Source organism: Sceloporus undulatus, chromosome 2 (assembly GCF_019175285.1).
Source record: "Sceloporus undulatus isolate JIND9_A2432 ecotype Alabama chromosome 2, SceUnd_v1.1, whole genome shotgun sequence".
Classification (NCBI taxonomy): Eukaryota; Metazoa; Chordata; class Lepidosauria; order Squamata; family Phrynosomatidae; genus Sceloporus; species Sceloporus undulatus.
In genome coordinates, this window is record NC_056523.1 from 23,632,431 (window position 1) to 23,653,997 (window position 21,567).

Here is a 21,567-nt window from a genome sequence, read left to right on the forward strand (position 1 = left end):
TTCTCTTCCTCGGGCTAAATGCACCTATTCCTGCAGCTGTTCCTCATGATATGGTTTCCAGAGCCTACCCTTCCTAAAGATGTCAGCAAAAATACTGAGATATTTTCATCCCACTTGCACCACAATGCCAGTTACACCTACCTTTTTCAACAGCTGAAACACCCATGGAAGGCTGGGCCAAGTCTCCTTTCTTCTCCCATTTGCCCTCATCCATGTGGTAGACTTCGACTGAGGCCAGGGGGCTCTGGGTGGAGTCCACTCCTCCAATCACCAGCACATCCTTGCCAAGCATGGCTGCTGCAGCTCCTGCCCTTGCAGTGGGCATAGGAGGCAATGCTGTCCACTTGTGGGAAACAATATCCAACATTTCCACAGTGTCCAAGGGTTGACCCTGTTGGCTGCAACCACCCACCACAAAAAGATGTCCATCCTGGTAGGTTGGGCTGCAGTATACCCGGCAGGTAGGCATTGGGGGGAAAACCTCCCAAAAGAAGGATTTGGCATTGGCTGCTTCCATTTTGCTTGAAGGCCTGGCATCTTAGGAGACAGACATGGCAACAGCCCCTGTGCTGACCAGAAGTCTTAATGTGGCAGCTTTCCACACAGCACTCCAGAGATCTATATGGATTGGCCTGAGGCAGAGTGAAGGCCTTACCTCCTGCTCCACTGGAATTGCACATCCACAAGGCATGAGTAGACTGGGAAGCAAATACGGCTGCACGGAGTGTCCATGGTCTCCTGAGGGAGTTGGCAAGGAGCGCTGTGATGCACTGGGAATGCTGTCTCCAGAAGAAGGGAAAACATTCTCTTCTAGAAGAGCTAGGGAGATCCTGAAAAGACACTCTGTACACCTTGGCCTGGCCTAGAATGCTGGAAACTGGCCATAAACAGCAGTAGATCTGCCAGTCTTGGAAAGCACAACTCTCCGAAAAAGTTCTCTTCTGACATTTGTGCCTCTCCTGTCTTTGTACTGATGATGCATCCCGATGCAGCCTCCATGAGGGAAAGAGAGAGCAGGGGAGAAGAAGAGGAAGGTATGAGGTTATTTATTTCTCTTATGGGAAGCATTTTAAGAAATTTGGACACAGTGAAAACAAGCCATGCTGTACTACAGGAAGCCTCTCAACAGTCACACTCAAGTTCACTTCATGGTTTGGCACCAGTCATTTTATACCCAGATAGAGATGACTTTAGGCTGCCTGGGCTTTAGTTCGAATTTAACATCCCCATACCAGTTCTGTTCTTCCTAAAGAGTGAGGCAGAAATGTGCAACCAATAGGCTTCACATGGTCTGCCAAAGCCCTTTCTCATAGAAAATCTTGCTTCTCTTTTAATGTCCAAAATAAGTGGATCTGTAAACTTTCCCAAAGATGCCCAGTGGGAAGTTTGTTTCTAGCTCATTGCTGCTTCCTCCTGATGGTCAAGGAACCCAGACTACTTGCCACTTTCTCATTCTCAGGGATGAAGAACCTTTGAACTCCAGATGTTTTGAACTTCAACTCTCAGAATATCCAGCCAATACGGCTAATGGTAAAGTATTATGGGAGTTGTAAAGGCACAAGATCCCATCTGATCTTGGAACTTAAGTAGACTCAGCCTTGGTTAGCACTTGGATGGGAGATCACCATCGAATTCCAGGTGCTGTGGGCTATATTTTAGAGAAGTATTCCTTGGCTTATAAAATTCATGAAGGCACCATAAGTCAACAGGCAACTTGAAGTCACACACATTCACATAATCCATAATACCTGGAAAGCCAAAGGTTCCTTAGTTATCAGGATTGTCAAAGTAGTAGTTGTCTATCCTCTCATGCTGGATCAGACTAAAGGCCTATGTAGGGTAGAACTGTAGTTACACAATGGCCAACCAGTTGCCAGAATCTGTAAAGATATGTAGAATGAACCCATTAATATACGTTTGTGGGTTCAGAATTATCAGCTAGCTGTTATTTTAAATTAACTAATACTGTACTTCTTCAGAAGAGCATTAGGCAATAGAAAGTAAAAGGGAAAACAGATGGGTTTGGGACTGGGGGACTGTGTATTATTATTCTGCAAAGCTCTCAGTGATCTTAATAGTGGTAGTGGAATTAGCCCAGTCTATTGCTTCCAGAGAAGAGAAGCACTAGTGTCCTGAGGTCAGTATCACTCAGTGTCAGAATGGCCCTTGTCAAACAAATCATAGACACCGCAAGAGGACACAACAATCCTGTCTGGTGCATTCACACTTTGGTGGAAGGACAACAAACATTTAGTGGGAGAGAGAGACAAAAGAGACTTAAGTAAATGTGAAAGGTGCCTGCTGGGATGTAACTAGCTTCAAAACACATTTTCTGCAAAACTATAGGACTGAGGAGGGTCACCAGAGGATAAGAAAGTGATACAGGATATGGAAAGAACAGTAGTAAGAGTTTGGAGAGAGTATAACATAGCCAAGGGCCCCTGCACCGTTCCCAGGAATATGTCTGATAAAGCCATAGCCTGACAAATGGTTAATTATCAGGTATACAAGACAGAGCTCTCCACCCATCAGGGGTTACCACCACCTATCACTGCAGCTCTAACTATAGCTATAGCAGCATATGTGATGTGTGACCCTTTCGTGTATCCAAGTGTTAGCAGTGCTTCACTTACCACAGTAACCAGTTGGAAGTGACCAGAGGCAAGTGCTGAAGGCAAATGCTACTGATCCCACATTTAAGAAGTCCTTTCTTTTAACAAGAGTGTGCCTTTTCTTTTCTTAAGGAAAAGAAACAGCACCATCTCCTGACAGCTCAGAAATAACTATACAATAAATATTAGGGGTGGGGAAATGTGCTGCGTGGGCCACATATGGCCCCAAGGCAGCTTTTCCAGCTCCCAAAGATCCCTCATGCCCCCCCCCACTGAAACTCAAATATTTTCCTCCACCAAAACGATCAACAGTGTCCCCCCCCAAAGCCACTGTAGGACACTATTGGTCATTTTGTTTTATTTCAGACATATAGGATAACACCATTATCCTGGTCTTTTTCCAACCAGGAAGTGACTCTATAATGACTTCCTGTTTGGAAAAAAGGCTAAACAAAACCTGAAAGATGATGGGGGAAGAGGCACTGGAATGCAGTAAAATGACTAGCAGCCCCCACCAAGAGACTTGGGGACATTCATTCTATTGGGGGAGGGGTTAAAAATATGAAACCCCAAATCTAAAGGCCAATGGAATTTTAGGCTGCATCAATAAAAGTATTGTGTCTAGATTATTATTTAAATTAGTGGCTATAACCTCTGAACTGCACTTTGCTGCTTAATTTTCTGATTTAGCCCTATATTGTTGTAGTCTTACAGTGGACCCTCCACATTCACTGGGGTTAGGGGCACAGGACCCCCGGTGAAAGTAGAAAATCCACAAATAAAAATAATCCTTTTTTTACCTGAGAGAGCACCTTTCTACCTGGGGCCTCTAGGGCATCTCTCTGGTTAACATTTGCTGGAGGTCAACCATAGAATTGTGCTGGAGGACCTATAAATAAAGATGACTAGGTAGGGTAGGGGCACTTTCAGACCAAGGACTGAAATTTGGTGGTGGATAAGGGGGTGGGGGCTCCTCTACAAATGCCTAGAGAATTGTTCCCTCTAGGAATCTCTAGGCCTTGCAGTGTGATTTTTGGTGGAAGCTGACCCATAGAGTCATGCTGGAGAATCTAGACATTCCTAGAGAACATATTAATCAGATCTGTGAATAAGCAAATCCGCAAAAGTCAAAGCCGCAAATGTGGATGGCTGACTGTAATTTTTAAAAAATTGATTTAAACAACCAACCAAACAAACAAACAGTTTAAACCAGAGGCAGAGCAGATTTCTCCTTTCCCCTCATGTCAACTAGCAACCCTGTTTGCACAGTTTAAGGGTCAGTCCCACATAGCATTCCTTTCTGACATCATTTTGGCTGAAAATATCAATGAGGCTGAAGTGAAGCCACTTTTACAGTCACTGTTCATTACATCATCGTGGAATGAAGAATGAGAGCAGGGAAGCAATAGCTTTCTGTTTGCGACTGAATATCAGGCTAGCCCTCCTGCCTCTGCTTTGCTACCTGAGCCCTTCTCCTCTGCTCTGTGCTCCACCTGAAGTTTTTAATTGGTAGCTAGTCCTCCCTATGATAAATCCCCATCTTAAATCTTGTCTACTAGGAGCACTTCACAGCTCATTTATCTTCTTCCTCTCAAAATTAGGTGCTTTAGTAGTTTAATAGCTGAGAGCTGCATAATTTAGAAACGGAGGCATGAAATATTGATAACAAGTTCCCAGATCAGGAATAGCGGTTTGCCTCTGGGGCAAGGAGGAGCTTTGTAAAAGGCACTTTTTTTCCATCTTCAGAGCTCAAGGGAACTGGGAATATGCTGGCTCCTGAGGTTTGCCAGAAACATGTAAATTTAATCGGAAAGCAAGGTAATGCTCCCAATACATAAGAACTGGACAAAGCTTAGGAAAGCACTAGTCAAAAGTAGTTTGCAGTGTAATCCACTGTGAGGAGGCAAGTAATTCATTATGTTACTTTTTTCTTGTTTTATTTAGATAACTCACTGCTAATTATACAGGGATGATGTAATGACATTACCAGTCAAAAGAAAAGTTATGTCCCTATCATTCCCAGAAATAACACGTTATACATGATGTCGCAGATGCAATCATTTGTAACATGCTACTTCTAAACTCAGTGATCCACAATGCCATCAGACCCTCGAGTTTGTTCTCAAATGTACTGTGGCTGCAGTATGAAACTGTGAGGAAACAGAACATACACTGCGAGGGATATGAATGAAAAGGACCTTCCTTAGAAAAATGCTAGAAAACTAGTTAAAGGAGTCTTGACCAACATCTGTAATAACTGAGGAAAATAATAAAGGATTAAAACTACAGCCAGTTATATATGGAGCATTCATTATTATAACTTGCACCTACTGGATTTGGCTACAAAGATGAAAGGTTACAGCTGCTCCAGAACCCAGCAATAACTTGCACTTTCAATGGTATGGATATAATTTGCTTCTCCAGTTATGAGGCTAGAAACCTATCATGAAACACACAGGCAAATGATATTCCCATAGAAGAACAATCCTGTTGGATCAAACCAAAGGCTGATAAAGTCCAGCATCCTTTTTTTATTTTACAGCAGCCAACCAGTACAGCAGCCAGTACAAAGAGCCCAGTGGGTTGGGATGGCTCAGTGCAGGAAAAAGGATGTTAAACTGTTTTATTAGATGGAGCACTGATCCACTCCTGAAGAGTTCTTATGCATATTTCTGTAGCCAGGAATAAATAGAAAACCTCTAAGTTAGAGGAGCTCACCTGGATGTGTCCTGACTGGAAAGAATGTGTGCTTTGGACTCTCCTGAGAAAGATGACTGTAGGTTGAAATGACATTACCCTTGTAAGAAGAAAAAAATAGTAGTTATAATTTCTTAAGTATCATTTGGAAATGGGTATACAAGGAAACAATTTCTGATTGTGGTGCAGGAAAGATAGGGAAGGACAGGTAATGCTTTGTATGTGTAAGTTGCTATTTTAGGATTGAGGAAACTGAGACCCAGAAGTCATATCAGACCCTATGGTATTTTCCAGATATTATTTATTTATTAAAATATTTAAATCCTGCCCTATATCCAAAGACCTCAAGATAGCTTACAGATGGCCACACATCCTTCCCCAAGGCTTGGTTTGGAAACCAAAAGAACCAGAAATTGGGAAACATCCAATGAAATCCTCTTGTCTTTTTGACTAAAATAACCACCATTTTCAGAGCATCTTGAGATGTGCATCCAGTTTCTTCTGTCGGTTTGGACACCAGGAACTTTTGCATGCTTCCCCCTGCCCCTGCTCCCCAATTCCAAAAGTCTGAAATATCTCTAAGGCTTCACTGTTGGCAGTAAGAGTTTTAAGCTAAAAATATACTGGTATTTTTGGCCCCCTCTTTTGCCTTCAGCCCCATCTGTCACTGGAGTCCCTGCCCCTTATCCACCATCAAATTCAGTCCTTGGTCTGAAAGAGCCCTTGCCCCCCCCCAGCCTGGTCCTCTTTTTTATGTATTAAAATATCTCTATCGTGTCCTCCGTCTAAAGATCTCAGGTAGTGTGCATTAATATCAACTTAACCAACTTAAAAACAAGATAAATAATAAAACAATTGAAAAAGGCTACAAATATATTAAACAATTAAACAAGTTCAAAGAAGCCAGATTAAAATGATTTAATACCATGTAGATTTGTGTATAAAACCTATTAAGCACCAAAGGCTTTAGTAAACAACTATGTCCTGCCTCACCCAAGCATTCTCTCAGTTATTTAGAAGAAAGTGGGGTCAGCTTTTCCTCATATTAAGTTTGTTTAGATGCCGAGATTTAATCCTGAAACAACAAAACCTGGTGAAAGAAATACATCCATGGGTGGCCCTTTCCAAGCTGAAACCTTGCAACATGTATTCAACCATTCTGCTTTTTATTTGATATAGCCTACCTTGTTTGAAAGGGAAAACACTCTTCCAGCAACTTGCTACAAGATATGCTGCACCCTCCACCTGCACTTGGCAGCTTCCAGTCCTGCAATATAGATCAGTGGGGGTGGGAGGAAAAGAATCCCTTCAGCTTGTGGTTGTTCTTGCTAGGAGAAACAGCAACCTGGGACTACCTTGGATCATGCCCTCTAAGCAGTCGGCTTCACCAAAGCAAGCTCACAAAAGCTGTTGTGGAGCTGCAGAGGAAGCAACTACTGGACAAAGGGATAGATCACATTTTGCTTTGATCGAATGCAGATGCTTTGACTGCATTGCTAAGCATTGCTTACTCAGCATCTCCAGCTCTGGCCACCCCTGCAGTTCAATACAAGCAGCCAAAGAGTTTAAAATGTATATCTTAAGGAAAAAAAATCCCACTGGTGCTCTCACAAGACAGGATGTGCAGGCGGAGCAAGTTTATTCTGCTACTGGCACCTTAACCCTCTCATACCTCAAAGAAAGACTTTTGAGATTCATTTTTAAGCTAACTGAAAATTCCTTTTTTATTAACCTGAGCCTGATAAGCCCAAGCTGATTTAAAGGATCATGCTTACTACAAGTAAAGGAAGGTTAGAGGGCTACTGAGACACACACACACAAGCATGCACACGAAAAAGAAACAGCCCCTGCTCTGCACCCAGAGAAAGTCAACAATAATTATGCAAACTAAGTCAGTACAGTACTTACTTTGCCTAATGTATTCTGCTTCTGAGATTTAGGTTAGCATTTTAAGGCAAGAAGGAGAAAGTGAACAGCAAGAGGAAGAACACTATAAGGAACAGAAGAAGGGAATCAGGGAAAAGATACAGTTTAGTAGATCCAGAAGCTAAGAAATTCACTAGCATATTAACACCCTTAATTCCTTCTTGCCCGCCCTCTATCTTCCACATACATCTTTGAAACCATGCCAAATACTGCCCATAGGTTTCCAAGTTACTCTTCATATCTATGAGGACTAAAAGAGTGAAGATTTTCAAAATTCCCAGTTCTTAATTTATTTGAGAGAAAGCCACATCTTCTTGATTTTGTCACGTATGCTTGGAATTTCCTCCTTGGTTCCAAGCATGCATGGTCAAGGGGTACATCAGACTTCCTCAACCTGGTACCCTCAAGATGCATTAAACTACAACTCCCTTTCCCATGCTAGCTGAAGATAATGGAGATTATCACACAGAGTTTATCCTGTCCTTGTCCTGTTCCTGTCCTGTCCTTCCCATGTGATTGTAGGAAGGACTTTCAGATGACGTCGCACAGATCCCATCATTAACTGGTCTTAAAAGCATGATTGACAACGATCACGCAAAAGACTTTCAGATGATGTCACACAGGTCCTGTCATTAACCCATCATTAAAGCGACACTGGCCAGCATTTTGTATTAACAGAAGTTCATATTATTGCAGTGCCACATTAATGACAGGCTAACGGTGAGATTGGTTCATGCTATTGCAGTCACTGACTGCTGAATGATGGGATAAAGACGGGGGAGCGATATTGTCCCTATCCCATCGGTATGCGATAATATCCAATAATGTGAGCTGTTGTCCAGGAACATCTGGGAAGCACCAAGATAGGAAAAGAGGCTGGCAAAGGTTATCAGAACTCTTCCACCAAGAAAGATTCCTGCATGTTCATAACCTGAGACATTTCAGCAATATATCCAACAAAAAGAAAGAAGTTCTGTAACTTTCTTCTCCATTGATGTCTGTTTTGAAAGGGACCAGGGAGAGAGTGCAGTGCTTTTCTGGATATAGGACTTAACTGCTGCAAGTAAAAACACCTTGCATCACATTGATTAGCTCAGTAACTTTACAACAGCAACGAATAAGGTGCTTTTGCCATCTATTTCCCAATTAGCCCAGATGGCTCAACTTGATGACTCCCTCACAGGGCTAAACTTATTCATTATCACAATTTATGTTGCTGTTATGTGCTGTCAAGTTGGCTTGGGCTTATGGTGACCCTATGAATGAGTATCTTTCAAAAGGCCCTGTTATTAACAGCCCTATTCAGGTCTTACAGACTCGGATTCATTGCTTCCTTGATTGAGAAAATCCATACAAAATTTACACCCCGCTAAATTTCTAGAGCTGTTAAAGATGGCATGGAGGAACCATGAACTGGTGAGCACAGAAGGAGTTAAATATCTCTCCCTTCCCACTGCATGACTCTCTACTGTAAAATTCCCTCCTTGCAAATTTAGCAAATATGCTCCTTTGCTAGGAAAGCACATGGTTTTGTTCTCATTTGTATAGGAGGTGAAGAGTCCTTAAAAACAGAAAGAGGAAGATAGAGACCAAGGGGATGAGAAGAGTAGCAGCAAAAGGCTTTACAGATATAAGTACTCTTCAGATACAGCAAAGGGAGCTCACAGAATCATAGAGTTGGAAGAGACCGCACGGGCCTTCCAGTCCAACCCCCTGCCATGCAGGAAATCCAAATCAAAGCATCCCCAGCAGATGGCCATCTAGCTTCTGCTTAAAGGCCTCCAAGGAAGGAGACTCCACTACACTCCGAGGAAGGAGTGTGTTCCACTGTCGAACAGCCCTTACTGTCAGGAAGTTCTTCCTAATGTTGAGGTGGAATCTCTTTTCCTGTATCCATTGTTCCGGGTCCTGTTCCCTGGAGCAGCAGAAAACAAGCTTGCTCCCTCAATATGACATCCTTTGAAATATTTAAACAGGGCTATCATATCACCTCTTAACCTTCTCTTCTCCAGGCTAAACATCCCTAGCTCCCTCAGTCGTTCCTCATAGGGCAAGGTTTCCAGACCTTTCACCATTTTTGTTGCCCTCCTTTGGACACGCACCAGTTTCTCAATGTCCTTTTTGAATTGTGGTGCCCAGAACTGGACCCAATATTCCAGGTGGGGCCTGACCAGAGCAGAATACAGTGGCACTATTACTTCTCTTGATCTAGACACTATACTTTTATTGATGCAGCCTAAAATTGAATTGGCCTTTTTAGTTGCCGCATCGCACTGTTGACTCATGTTCAACTTGTGGTCTACTTGGACTCCCAGATCCCTTTCACATGTAGGCGGGTTACAGACGGCCATAAAGTACGCGCTCTGCGCGTACTAGGGTTAGGAAGGGCCGTATTAGTGTTAGGAAGGGTCTTACCTTCCTCACGGCCCTTCTTCCTAGTACGCGCGGAACGCGTCCTTAATGGCAGCGCCCATCCACATGGGCGCCGCCATTTTGATGTCTTGGACGCATAGCGTCCAGACGTGTTGCAGCGTAAGTGACACAGCGAGGGCGCGCTTCGCCCCTCGTGGCGCCACTTTCGTGTTTTGAAAAGGAGCGCCATTTCAGCGCTCCTTTTTCGCTGCGCCGGGAAGCCTCGCGGTCTGGCCACTGGGGCTTCCCGCCGCAGCAAATGGCGGCGGTGGGAAAATGTTCGCTTGAGGGCAGTTTGTAACCTGCCGGTTTCATTCAGTCAGGTGTCCCCCATCCTATATCTGTGCATTTCATTTTTCTGCCCTAAGTGCAGTACCTTACATTTCTCCCTGTTGAATTTCATTTTGTTAGCTTTGGCCCAGCTTTCTAGTCTATTCAAATCATTTTGAATGTTGATCCTGTCCTCTGGAGTATTAGCTATTCCTCCTAATTTGGTGTCATCTGCAAATTTGATAAGTATGCTCCCAATTCTGTCATCCAGGTCATTGATAAAGATGTTGAATAACACTGGGCCCAGGATAGAGCCCTGTGGGACCCCACTGGTCACTTCTCTCCAGGCTGAAAAAGAGCCACTGCTGAGCACCCTTTGGGTTCGGCCGGTCAACCAATTACAGATCCATGTAACAGTTCCTTTGTCTAGCCCACATTTTACAAGCTTATTTGCAAGAATGTCATGGGAAACCTTGTCAAAGGCCTTACTGAAATCAAGATATACTATATCCACAGCATTCCCTTCATCTACCAAGCTGTATCTACAGCATTCCCTTCATCTACCAAGCTCACCCAGGTAATGGCTGGCACTGGATGAGATGTACAGTGGACCCTTGTTATACGCTGCGGTTTGGTTCCAAGATCCCCCGTGTACAGTATAACAAAATCCGTGTATGCTCAAGTCCCATTAAATATAACATAGCAAAATGATGTCCCTTATAAAAATGGAAAATCAAGGTTTGATATTTGAAATTTATACTTTTTTTAACATTTTCAAACTGTGGATGCTTGAATCTGTGTATAAAAAATTCATGTATAAGAAGGGCCAACTGTACTGAAGTTTTAAACCAACCAAGTGTTAACAAGACATCTGTTTCTTTATAGAAAAAACGGAAGGGTTTGGTGAAAAAGGGGTGTGTTAGGAACAATGTTTATAAGCAAGGAATGGGGGCACATTTAGAACATACAAACAAAAAGGATGACGGAAAAAAGCTTTCTCCATTCTGAATATAGTGTTAAATACAGACTTGGGAAGGAAAGATTGAGACAAGAGAGAGAGAGAGAGAATGAATCTTGGTGAAATAAAAATATGCACAGATATGCACATGTGGGGGGGGGAGGACAAGCATTATAATGTTTAATCTCCCTGCATTACTAATTCCTTCCAGTCTGTGGTTCCCTAGCAAGAAGCACATGATACTTTAATTTAAAAAACACTAACTTGGACAGTTATTCCACTGTTTTCAACCTGAAGTATTTTAGAGCAGACATTTGTTTTACAATCAGGCTGTATTGTCGTGGATTCAGGGCTCACAGAGTCAAAGTACTGCGAGTGTCTGAGAAGCAGGGCTGATGATTATCATGTGCCAGTTTCCATAGGTTTTCATGTTCCCTCTAAATTGAGCTACAATGTTCACAGTATCTGGGGTACAAAGAGGAAAAGATTAGTCCCAGCCAAATATATTTTGTTGTAAGCTATCCCTACTGCAATACAAAATATTTTGGGATCGTTTGGTTTTGAATATGCAATTAAGACCTCTTAGGCTGCATCTGCACTGCAAAAATAATGCAGTTTGACGCCACTTTAACTGCCATGACTCAATACTATGGAATTTTGTGAAGCCTAAATGTCTCACAAAACTACAATTCCCAGAATTCCATATCCTTGAGCTATGGCAGTTGAAGTGGTGTCAAACTGGATTATTTCTGCCGTGCAGATACAGCCTTAGATTACCAAAAGGCCTGCTCCTGGTGGGAATGCAAACAACTTCCAACCATTATTGGATTTTAAAAGGAAAAATGGAAGATTAAAAAAAAAAAGAAGGGGAACTTTTTGAGTAGTTTTTGCAGATGTGGCTACTGTCATGATGTGCACCTACATTTCAAAATGTTCAACATCACTGAGACCAGATCATAAAAGCCACTTTCAAACACACAAGGTTCAAAAGACCTAACTATTCCCTGGACCTTTATCATCTACCCATTTTTGATAAAATGCCAACAGTCTTGCAATTAAGAATTCATAACTGGCAGGCTGTAGGGAGCTATTAGAGCAACCAGATTTTAATTTCTAACAGTCAGGCATGGCCTGGTACATGACACATTTTCTCCTGGAAGCCATTCCCCTCAGTCTTCAGATACGTGCTTATTTTGCCTGCACGAGAATGAGGGAAAGACAAACCCCGGGCGTGATCAAGGCAATCACTCCTTTTATTACTGACTGTGCACTTGGGGGCCAAGCTCTGTCACACAGCCAACAGCTAGGCTAATCCCTGGATGTTAGGCAGAGCTGAAACGAGTCCAGAGACTCATCAGCTCCTTTTCTTGAGGACTGTTTCTTGACAGCTATGATGCTTCCTTATCAGAGTCCCTCTCCAAGCTATAGCCATCAGCAAACACACATGTGCACATGCAGGCGCACACACAAACCTCATGCACATCTGCTTCCAAAGTCACAGCTTTCCTTGGTTGCTCCCAAATATTCAGCATATATACGCCGCGAGTCTCAAACAGACAATAAATGCATGAGTCAACATTTAATGATTTCTAAAATGAGCCTGGGTGCAAGCAGAGCTACAGCCAAACACAATTCAATGCTCCTCATTCGAAATCCTACCTGCTTCATTAAGAACAGGCTCCCAGGTTATGGGCTTTTCAGGATAGGGTTCCCGTTATCCACAAGCTTTTTCTGCCAAACAGATTGTTTCTTCTAAATTTTACAAATCTCTATTTTATTTTTTTTTCAACCGAACGCAAGGAATCACTGAATGCACTATACTCAGGCTTGCAGCCAACAAGAAGCTGTGGCTGTGAGGCTTTCCCCAGCTTCCTGCCCAATATAAGGGTGCATCTACACACTGTAGAAATAATGCAGCTTGACACTACTTTAAGTGTTGTATCCTATGGAATTCCTGAGATTTGTAGTTTTACAAGGCTGTTAGCCTTCTCTGCCAAAAGGTGCTAGTGCATCACAAGGCACGACACACCAGGATTCTGTAGGAAGGAGAGACATGGCAGGAGAAGTGGTGTCAAACTGCATTATTTCTACAATCTAGATACTCCCCAAGCCTCTGAGAAAGCCCATACATGGCTTTTTACCCATTATTCCGGAAACTTAATGAAATTATCATATCAAAGTTGGAGGAGACCACAAGGGCCATCCATTCCAACCCCCTGCCATACAGGAACTTCCAATCAAAGCATCCCCGACAGGTGGCCATCCAACCTCTGTTTAAAGACCTCCAAGGAAGGAGACTCCACCACTCTCCTAGGGAGTGTGTTCCACTGTCGAACAGCCCTTACTGTCAGGAAGTTCCTCCTCATGTTTAGGTGGAATCTCTTTACCTGGAGCTTGCATTCATTGTTCCAGGTCCTGTTCTCTGAAGCAGCAGAAAACAAGCTTGCTCCCTCCTCAATATGACATCCCTAATTTAAACAGGGCTGTCATATCACCTCTTAACCTTCTCTTCTCCAGGCTAAACATCCCCAGTTCCCTGAGTCATTCCTCATAGAGCTTGGTTTCCAGACACTTCACCATTTTAGTCACCCCCCCCCCCTTTGGACACACTCAAATTTCTGAACATCCTTTTTTAATTGTGATGCCCAGAACTGGACACAGTATTCCAGGTGGGGCCTGACCAGAGCAGAATACAGTGGCACTATTACTTCTCTTGATCTAGACACTATACTTCTATTGATGCAGCCTAAAATAGCATTGGCCTTTTTAGCTGCCGCATCGCACTCTTGACTCATGTTCAACTTGTGGTCTACTTGGACTCCCAGATCCCTTTCACACGTAGTCTCGTTCAGCCAGGTGTCCCCCATCCTGTATCTGTGTGTTTCATCTTTCCACCCTAAGTGCACTACCTTACATTTCTCTATGCTGTAGTTCATTTTGTTAGCTTTGGCCCAGCTTTCTAGTCTATTCAGGTCATTTTGAATTTTGATCCTGTCCTCTGGGGTATTAGCTACTCCTCCTAATTTGATGTCATCTGCAAATTTGATAATTATGCCTTCAAATTGTGCGTCTTCATGTTGTTTCAGACTTATAGTGACCCTTGGTATAGTGGTTTGAGCACTAGGCTATGACTCTGGAAAGCAGGGTTCAAAATCCCTGCTTGGTCATGAAACCCACTGGGTGACATTTGGCAAGTCACACTCTCTCAGCTTCAGAGGATGGCACAGGCAAACCTCCTCTGGACAAACCTTGCCAAGAAATCCATGTGGTATGGCTGTCTTAGGATTGCCATAAGTCAGAAATCACTTGAAGGCAGGCACACACACACACACACACTGAACCTATCATGGGGTTTTCTTTGTAAGTGATTTTGTCACGACAAGTCACACTCTCTCAGCTTCAGGGGAAGGCAATGGCAAACCTCCTCTGAACAAACCTTGCCAAGAAAATCCCATTATAGGCTCACCTTAGTGGGGCCATAAGTTGGATACAACTTGAAGGCAAACAACAACAACTAAATGACAAACAGGGTGGATTTGGAATGCACAATGTCCTAGTCCCATGGTTTCATTTGTGGTTGTCGTCCCCCTTCTCAGCTGTGTCATCTTACCTTAGGAGTGGAGGAAGAAAGAGAGAATGCGGGAGGGAAGTACCAGGCACCTTAAGGCTCCCTGGAAGCCTCTCCAGCTCATCCTGGCTGCTTGACCAGCCAGTGGTGCCTTCCTCGGACCCTTTCCCCCCCATAATAAGAGTCTGGAAAGGCCCAACGAAACAGCAGAGCTTCTCCACCACTGGCAATGGCTTCCTACTGTCCAGGTGTCTCATCCACCTTGCCACTCAAGGTTGGAAAGAGAGCAAGAGAGAGGATGTGCAAGGCACTCTCAGGGCACAGTGGCACCTTCCCAGTCTCCCAACTCCCTAATGTGACCAGAGGTCCTCCTTTTCCAGGACATGCCTTACATTTCAGCTTTCTGTCCAGGAGCAATTCCAAAAAGTCCTCCATTTTGAGCAAGACTAAAAGCATGAATTTACATTTCTACGTGTTTCTAGCTTTGATTTGATCATGTCCTACTTTTCTTTCTTCTACATCCATCACCTTGCAGTACCTTGTCCTCCTTTGTGGTTAGGACCTCGTCAACCTGCCCCCCCCCAAGCCCATACATGCCCTTGAGAGTCTGTCAGGCAGGGTGACCAGGCGTTCTCCTCCTTTTGCAGGACATGTTGTCCATTTCAGACCTCCGTCTAGGTGGGATTCCATAAAGCCCTCCATTTTGAACACCACTGAGAAGCATTGCATTTACATTTTTATGAATGTTTTTTTTTTTTTGCTTTCATTTTGGATATGTCCTCCATTTTTCCTTGTACGTCCTATATTTTGCAGTGTCTTTTGTGCTTATGAGGACCTCCCATTCCTCAGAAGCCCAGAAGCGTCCTTGGGAAACTCACAGGTTGCATCTACACTGTAGAAATAATGCATCTTTATACAACACTTTAAACTTCCCTGGCTCCATCCTACAGGTTTGTAGTTTGGGGGAGGCACTGGCAGAAAAGGTTAAAGACCACCTGGGGTAGCGATTTGAGGGCTGCTAGACTAGGACTCTGGGGACCAGGGTTCGAATACCAGCTTGGCTGTGAAACCCACTGGGTGACCTTCGGCAAGTCACATCCTCTCAGCCTCAGGTGAAGGCAGTGATAAACCTCCTCTGAACAAACCCAGTGATTAAAAACTCGTGATCACCTTAGGGTTGTCATAAGTAAGAAACAACTTGAAGTGTTTCCAGCTTGGCCATAGAAATCCACTGGGCGACTTTGGACAAAGCACACTCTCTCAGCCTCGGATGAAGGCTATGGCAAACCATTAAAATCCCACAATAGGTTCACCACCTTAGGATTGCCATAAATCAGAAAAGACTTGAAGACACACAACAATAACAGATGCACCCTCAGCCTCCAGTACTTGGTCCCTGAGGTGCCAAAGCTCTTCTCCCTTCCCACTGAAAGAAACTTTGGTGGGGGAAGAGTTGTTGTTGTTGTTGTTGTTGTCTTTTCTTCTGCCCCAGGCAGCCAGGGTGACCAGAGGTGTCCTCACCGCAAAGGAGGACAAGGCACCACAGAATGGAGGTCCTTCCAGAAAGAAATGGAAGACCTTCCCAAACAGAAGCTAGAAACATAATACTGTAGAAAGATAACATTCCTGCTTCTTGGTCATGAAACCTCATGAAATGCCTCTTGCACATGAAGGTTGAAATGGAGGACATGTCCTGGAGGAGGAGGACCACCTCCGGTCACCTTGCCTCTCTGAAGAAACTTGCCAAGAAAACCCCATGGCAGGGATGCCTTTGTTCTTGGCAAGGTTTATCTGCCATCATGGCCATCCTCTGAGGCTGAGAAAGTGTGACACTCTGGGGGGAAAAGGAGGACGTTACAACATAAAAGCAAAAAACATCCCTACAAAGTTAAATCCATGCTGCCTAGTCTTGCTCGAAAGGGAGGACTGCTCACCCTGCATCTGAAGGGGGAAAAGGAGGACATTACAACACAGAAGCTCAAAACACTCCCAAATGGATAAACCCATGCTCAAAAGGGAGGGCATTTTGGAACTCCTCCCGGACAGAAGGCTGGAGTGGAGGACCATGTCCGGGAAAAGGAGGACGGCCCGTGAGGCAGCCCGCCATTGGCCCCTTCCCCTGCTTCCTTTCTCCCTCCATTTCCAGGCGTCCTCCTCACCTTCCTCTCCACCTCGAGCAGCCTCTCTCAGCCGGGACAAACTCTCCTTCCCCTGCCGTTGGCGCTGCCTCATGGGCGGCTGAGGGAGGAGGAGGAGGAGGAGAGAGCCCTATCTATCGCCGCCCTTTTCTCTCCAGCCTCTGCTTCTCTTCTTTACGCTCCCCTCAGGAAGAGAGAGAGAGAGAGAGAGAGAGAGGAGGAGGAGGAGGATGGAGGGGAGAAAAGGGCAAACGCCCCACAACACACACAGTACACAACACACACAACCGCCCTGGTTGGCTTTGCCAGGGCCCTCAGGGGCCCCAGAGGAGGACAAGGGGGCACCTCAAAAAACAAAGGACAGCATTTGCCCACAGGGAAGCCATGCTTTTGGGGAATATCTGCCCATAGGGAAGCATTGAGGGTTGCTTGTTGTGTCCTCCATTTTGAGGCGCCCTTGTTCTCCTTGGTGGTTAGGAGGACACTTATTGGTCACCCTGGCAATAGAGCTGTAAATAAACCCTATGGGATGGATTCATGCCACTGTTCTAGCTTTTATTTGGTAGTGTCCTCCATTTTGAGAGGGACGTACTAAAACAAAGGACAGTACTTGCCCATAGGGAAACCATACTTGCCCATAGAAAATCATGGGGAATACTTGCCCATGGTCAAGCAATCTCCATGATCCTCTATGGGCAAGTATTCCCCATGGTTCCCTATGGCCAAATAATCTTCATGATTCTCTAAGGGCAAATATTCTCCAATGACTGTCTGTGGGCAAGTATGGTTTCCCTATGGGCAAGTACTGTCCTTTGTTTTAGTACATCCCCCTCAAAATGGAGGACACTGCCAAATAAAAGCTACAAACACAGAGATTCATTTCATAGGGACCTCAAAATGGAGGAGCTTTTCAAATACAAGCTGAAAAGTTTTGAAAACACTCAAAGAAGTATATTTCTTAGGGTTCCATGACAAAGTGTCCTAACCGTCAAGGAGGACAAAGCGCTTCAAAAAAGCTTGCTTCCAAAGCTTGCAACAGGCATAATAATGTGCATTTTGCTTGGCCCAATAAAGGCACCACTGTTTGGTGGATTTTGGATGATACTGTACTTTTCTGATGAATTTATCTCCCTTAAAACGCCTTGTTGGCTTGCAAGATACTTATAGACTCTGAGCAAGACAAAGGCTTAAAATTGTCCTTTACAAGCAACAAACCCTGGGCCACATCTACATTTCAATTATTCCTTTCATTTGTCCACTGTGCCAAAATTAAGGAGTTTATCACACTGGGGCTGATTTCAGCATTAAAGAGAGATTAAAGCGCATTTAAAGCAACTCACAAAATAAGCAGAAATGGTGAGTAATTCCTCAAATGATTATCAAACGCAATTGTGCAAATAAAGTGATAGCGGAAATGCATTTGCATTGAAATTTCGAAAATAAAAAGATGTGCATTAATGCTTCTTTGTGACCACTTTAATGGCGGGTTTTGTGCAACATCATGTGAAATTGTTAAGTGTAATTACGTGATTTTTCTGGTATATTCAAGGGATAAACTCCCAGCCTCCTTCGTGTGAAAAACTCCTAAGGGAAGAAATATTCTACTTTTGCATTGTGTCCTCAAACTGCCCGTTACATTTGTTGTCCTCTCCCCCTCTGAGAAACAAATGGACCCCCCTAGCACTGGGTGCAAATCTTGTCTCCTGCAGCAACTAGGAAAAAATAACTTTACAGTGATCCACCCTATCCCTCAATTTGATGTAAGGATAGGCTGCCAGGTAGATGCCTTTTCCCAAGGAGAACAGCAAATGTGGTGTGCTATTCAATGTGCTTCTTACTCATGCTCAAAATGGAGGACATTTTGGAATTCCTCCTGGACAGAAGGTTGACATGTAGGATGTGTCCTGGAAAAGGAGGACATCTAGTCCCTCTGGCAGCAGTAGGCCTCCTTGTAAAAGGAGGAGGACAACTTCTCACCTCCCTCAGTGCCCTTCCTTGCAAAACTGTTTCTGCAGGGTTTTTACTGTTGTAGTAAATGTCTTCACTGAGAATTTTAACAGTTCCAAACAAAGGAGTATTTTCTGAATGGAGGAGGGGGGGGGATCATATATAGAAATCCATTACATAAATGAGTGGGGGGAAAGCTACAACGAAAGACTCTGCTAACCAAGCATAGACAGATCTTTGTGAAGGGAAATAGAGGGGTTGCAATTCCAGGGAGCAAGGCTGGCCCCAAACATTTTGCAGCCATTTTCCATTTGGTCTTTGTTGTTATTGTTATGCTCTCTGCCCCCCACAATAGGGACACAAAGCGTCTTACAAATTAAAAAACAACGCAATTAAAAACATACAAAAGCAGGCATTAAAACAGAATTAAACTAGAATAGTATTAAAATACATCACTCATTAAAACAGGAGGTAGATGGACTAGCCATTGACTCTTCAGCTTTTGTGTCAGAAAACAGAAAGAAAATCAGCCCATTTGAGATGTGGTGCTGGAGAAGAGTCCAAAAGATACTGTGGGCTGCTGAGAAAAGACATGTCTAAAAGTGACCTTTCCTTTGACAAAAAGTAGGCAAAATCAAATTGGACATGATAGCATTCATAAAGGCTACCTACTGCCTTGGTTGGAATTCTGGTCCCAAGCTATTTTGATACCCTCATCCCATCCCAGCTTCCCATAGCTACCACACCCAAGAGAAGCATGTTTTTCAGAAGCTCCTGTAATGTACAGAAGATCCTCTATTTAAAGATAATTAATAATAATAATTTGTTTTATTTATATACTGCTATGCCAAAGATCATAGCGGTGAACAGCAAATAAGCTAATTAGCATGTAAGCTAATTTGCCCCCAACAGTCTGGGTACTCATTTTAGCGACCTCGGAAGGATGCAAGCCTGAGTTGAGCTTGGGCCCTTTTGCTGGTCTTGAACTCGCAACCTTGTGGTTTTGAGTGAATGGCTGCAGTATAGGCATTTAACCACTGCGCCGCCAGATGCCTTAAATATCACTAGCCACACCCAAAACCTTTTGCTACCCAAGGTCAAGAAGAAGAAGGGTTCCCCCTCTTCATTTTCCATATAGAAGTCAATTGGACTTCCACTTGACTCTTTGTCTCTGGCAATTTGTCCACTAACAGGACTGTTTAGGACAGCCAGGACAAGTTGGATGGCATGCAGAGAAAACACTGTTCTGCAACAGGAAGAGGCAGCCAGAAGGAAGTTCAGGACGATGGACTGGACAGCTGCCTGTGCTGGATCCCGGCACATATGGCCTGGAGTCATCATCCCATTCTGTACAAGCCTCAGGGATAATAAGGCCTGCAACACTGAATCAAGGAACTGGCTAGACAAAAACAACTCTTAATAGTCCAGTCCTGTTGCATGTGGTCTTCTGAAGAAAAAAGGCATACAGGGGTACCCCGGGTTACGAAATTAATTCGTTCCGCCGCCGCTTTCGTAACCCGAAAATCTTCGTAAGGCGAAAAAGCCATAGGCGCTAATGGGGAAAAGCCGCGATTTCGTGTGAAATAGCGCCGAAAAGCACCAAAAAATTTTTCGTAACCCGAAATAACCTTCGTAACCCGGAACAGTTTTTTTAAATGGATTTTTTTCGTAACCCGGAAATTTCGTAAGGCGGCACATTCGTATCCCGGGGTACCACTGTACTGAGTACAACAGGACTTTCCCCAAAGTGTGCTTACAGCATTGTACCCCTAGGCTGCAGTTCTGTACCAAGTAACCTGGGAATGTTTTGTTTATGGTGTTGCTTGCCGTCAAGTCATTTCTGACTTATGATGCCCCTAAAGATTTCATCAGGGAGGGTTTGCTGCTGCCATCATCTGAGAGACTGTGACTTTGCCCAAGGTCATCCAGTGTGAAGTCAAAGGCTTTCACGGCCGGCATCCATAATTATTTGTGTTTTTTTCAAGCTATGTGGCCATGTTCTAGAAGAACTTCTAGAACATGGCCACATCGCCTAAAAAACCCACAAAAAGCCTAGTCATCCAGTGTGTTTGCATGGCTGAGAAGGGATTCAAATCCTGCTCTCCAGTCATAGCCCAATACTCAAACCACTGGGAAGAGCTTCCATTAAACTCCATAGTGCTTACTTCTGGGTGGACACCTAAAGGCAAGTTCTATTAAGTCTACTAAAAAGCAACAGCAGGTTGTTGTTTTTTTAATTAAGGTAAGTAATCTGTGTGGTTAGTGGTTTGAGCATTGGACTGGGATGCCAGAGACCAGGGTTCAAATTTCCTGCTCAGTCATGGAAACCCACTGCATAACCTTGGCCAATTCACTCTCTCTCATCCTCAGAGGAAGGCAAAGGCAAACTTTCTCTGAACATGTCTTGCCAAGAAAACTCCAAAATAGCTTCACCTTTGTTGCTGTTGCATGCCTTCAAGTTGTTTCCGACTTATAGAGATCCTAAAGCAAATCCATCACAGGGTTTTCTTGGCAAGATTTGTTCAGAGGGTGTTGGAAACAACTTAAAAGGGACACAAAAGCTCAACTATATTTTACTGCGACATGATAGCATCATCTGCACTGCACTCCATGTAAAGAAACCAACAGGACAGACAACTAAATTTTGCTTCAATAATACTAGAGATAGAACATTGCCTTCCAGTGTGCCTGAAGGTTAGCTTAGAAGGTAGACTGTATGGCTACACTGCTTTCTTTTAATACTTCATTGCTGCTGTCCATCACTTGGCATCTGCCCCAGAGATGGTCACCTCACTCACTTTGCATCAAAACTGCAGATAGCAAGCGCTCACTTGTGAGACATTCTCACATCTCCCTGACATACAGGTAGGATGCCTTTTCCAAGGCAATGTCTGCTGCTATGACACACATGTGACTCATCTGAAAACAAAGAAAATACATTTCTAGTTTCAGAAGGAAGGTAGTTTTTTTCTCAGCAAATGTAACCAATGGATCAGACAACCAGACCTCATATGATTGATTCATTAAACATTTAGTTAA

At 43.8% G+C, this 21,567-nt stretch overlaps 1 protein-coding gene across 7 annotated transcripts in view; it reads right to left on the reverse strand.

Moving 5' to 3' along the window:
* The window catches only part of KLHDC8B (kelch domain containing 8B), a 54,402-nt gene extending 37,665 nt beyond the window's left edge, over positions 1–16,737 (reverse strand). Inside the window, exons 1-5 of one of the 7 annotated variants that reach the window (XM_042452685.1) lie at positions 16,603–16,737; positions 5,331–5,409; positions 4,944–5,052; positions 1,749–1,880; positions 142–993 (exon numbers count right to left, since the gene is read on the reverse strand). In XM_042452685.1, coding sequence (XP_042308619.1) covers positions 142–517 — 376 coding nt within the window. In that variant the 5' untranslated portion in view covers positions 518–993; positions 1,749–1,880; positions 4,944–5,052; positions 5,331–5,409; positions 16,603–16,737. Of the gene's footprint in view, positions 1–141; positions 994–1,748; positions 1,881–2,633; positions 2,720–4,943; positions 5,053–5,330; positions 5,410–6,493; positions 7,006–12,534; positions 12,589–16,602 lie in introns of those variants that run through there. The other 6 variants (XM_042452682.1, XM_042452683.1, XM_042452681.1 and 3 more) reach the window with 6 other exon arrangements.
* Between the last annotated feature and the right edge of the window lie 4,830 nt (positions 16,738–21,567).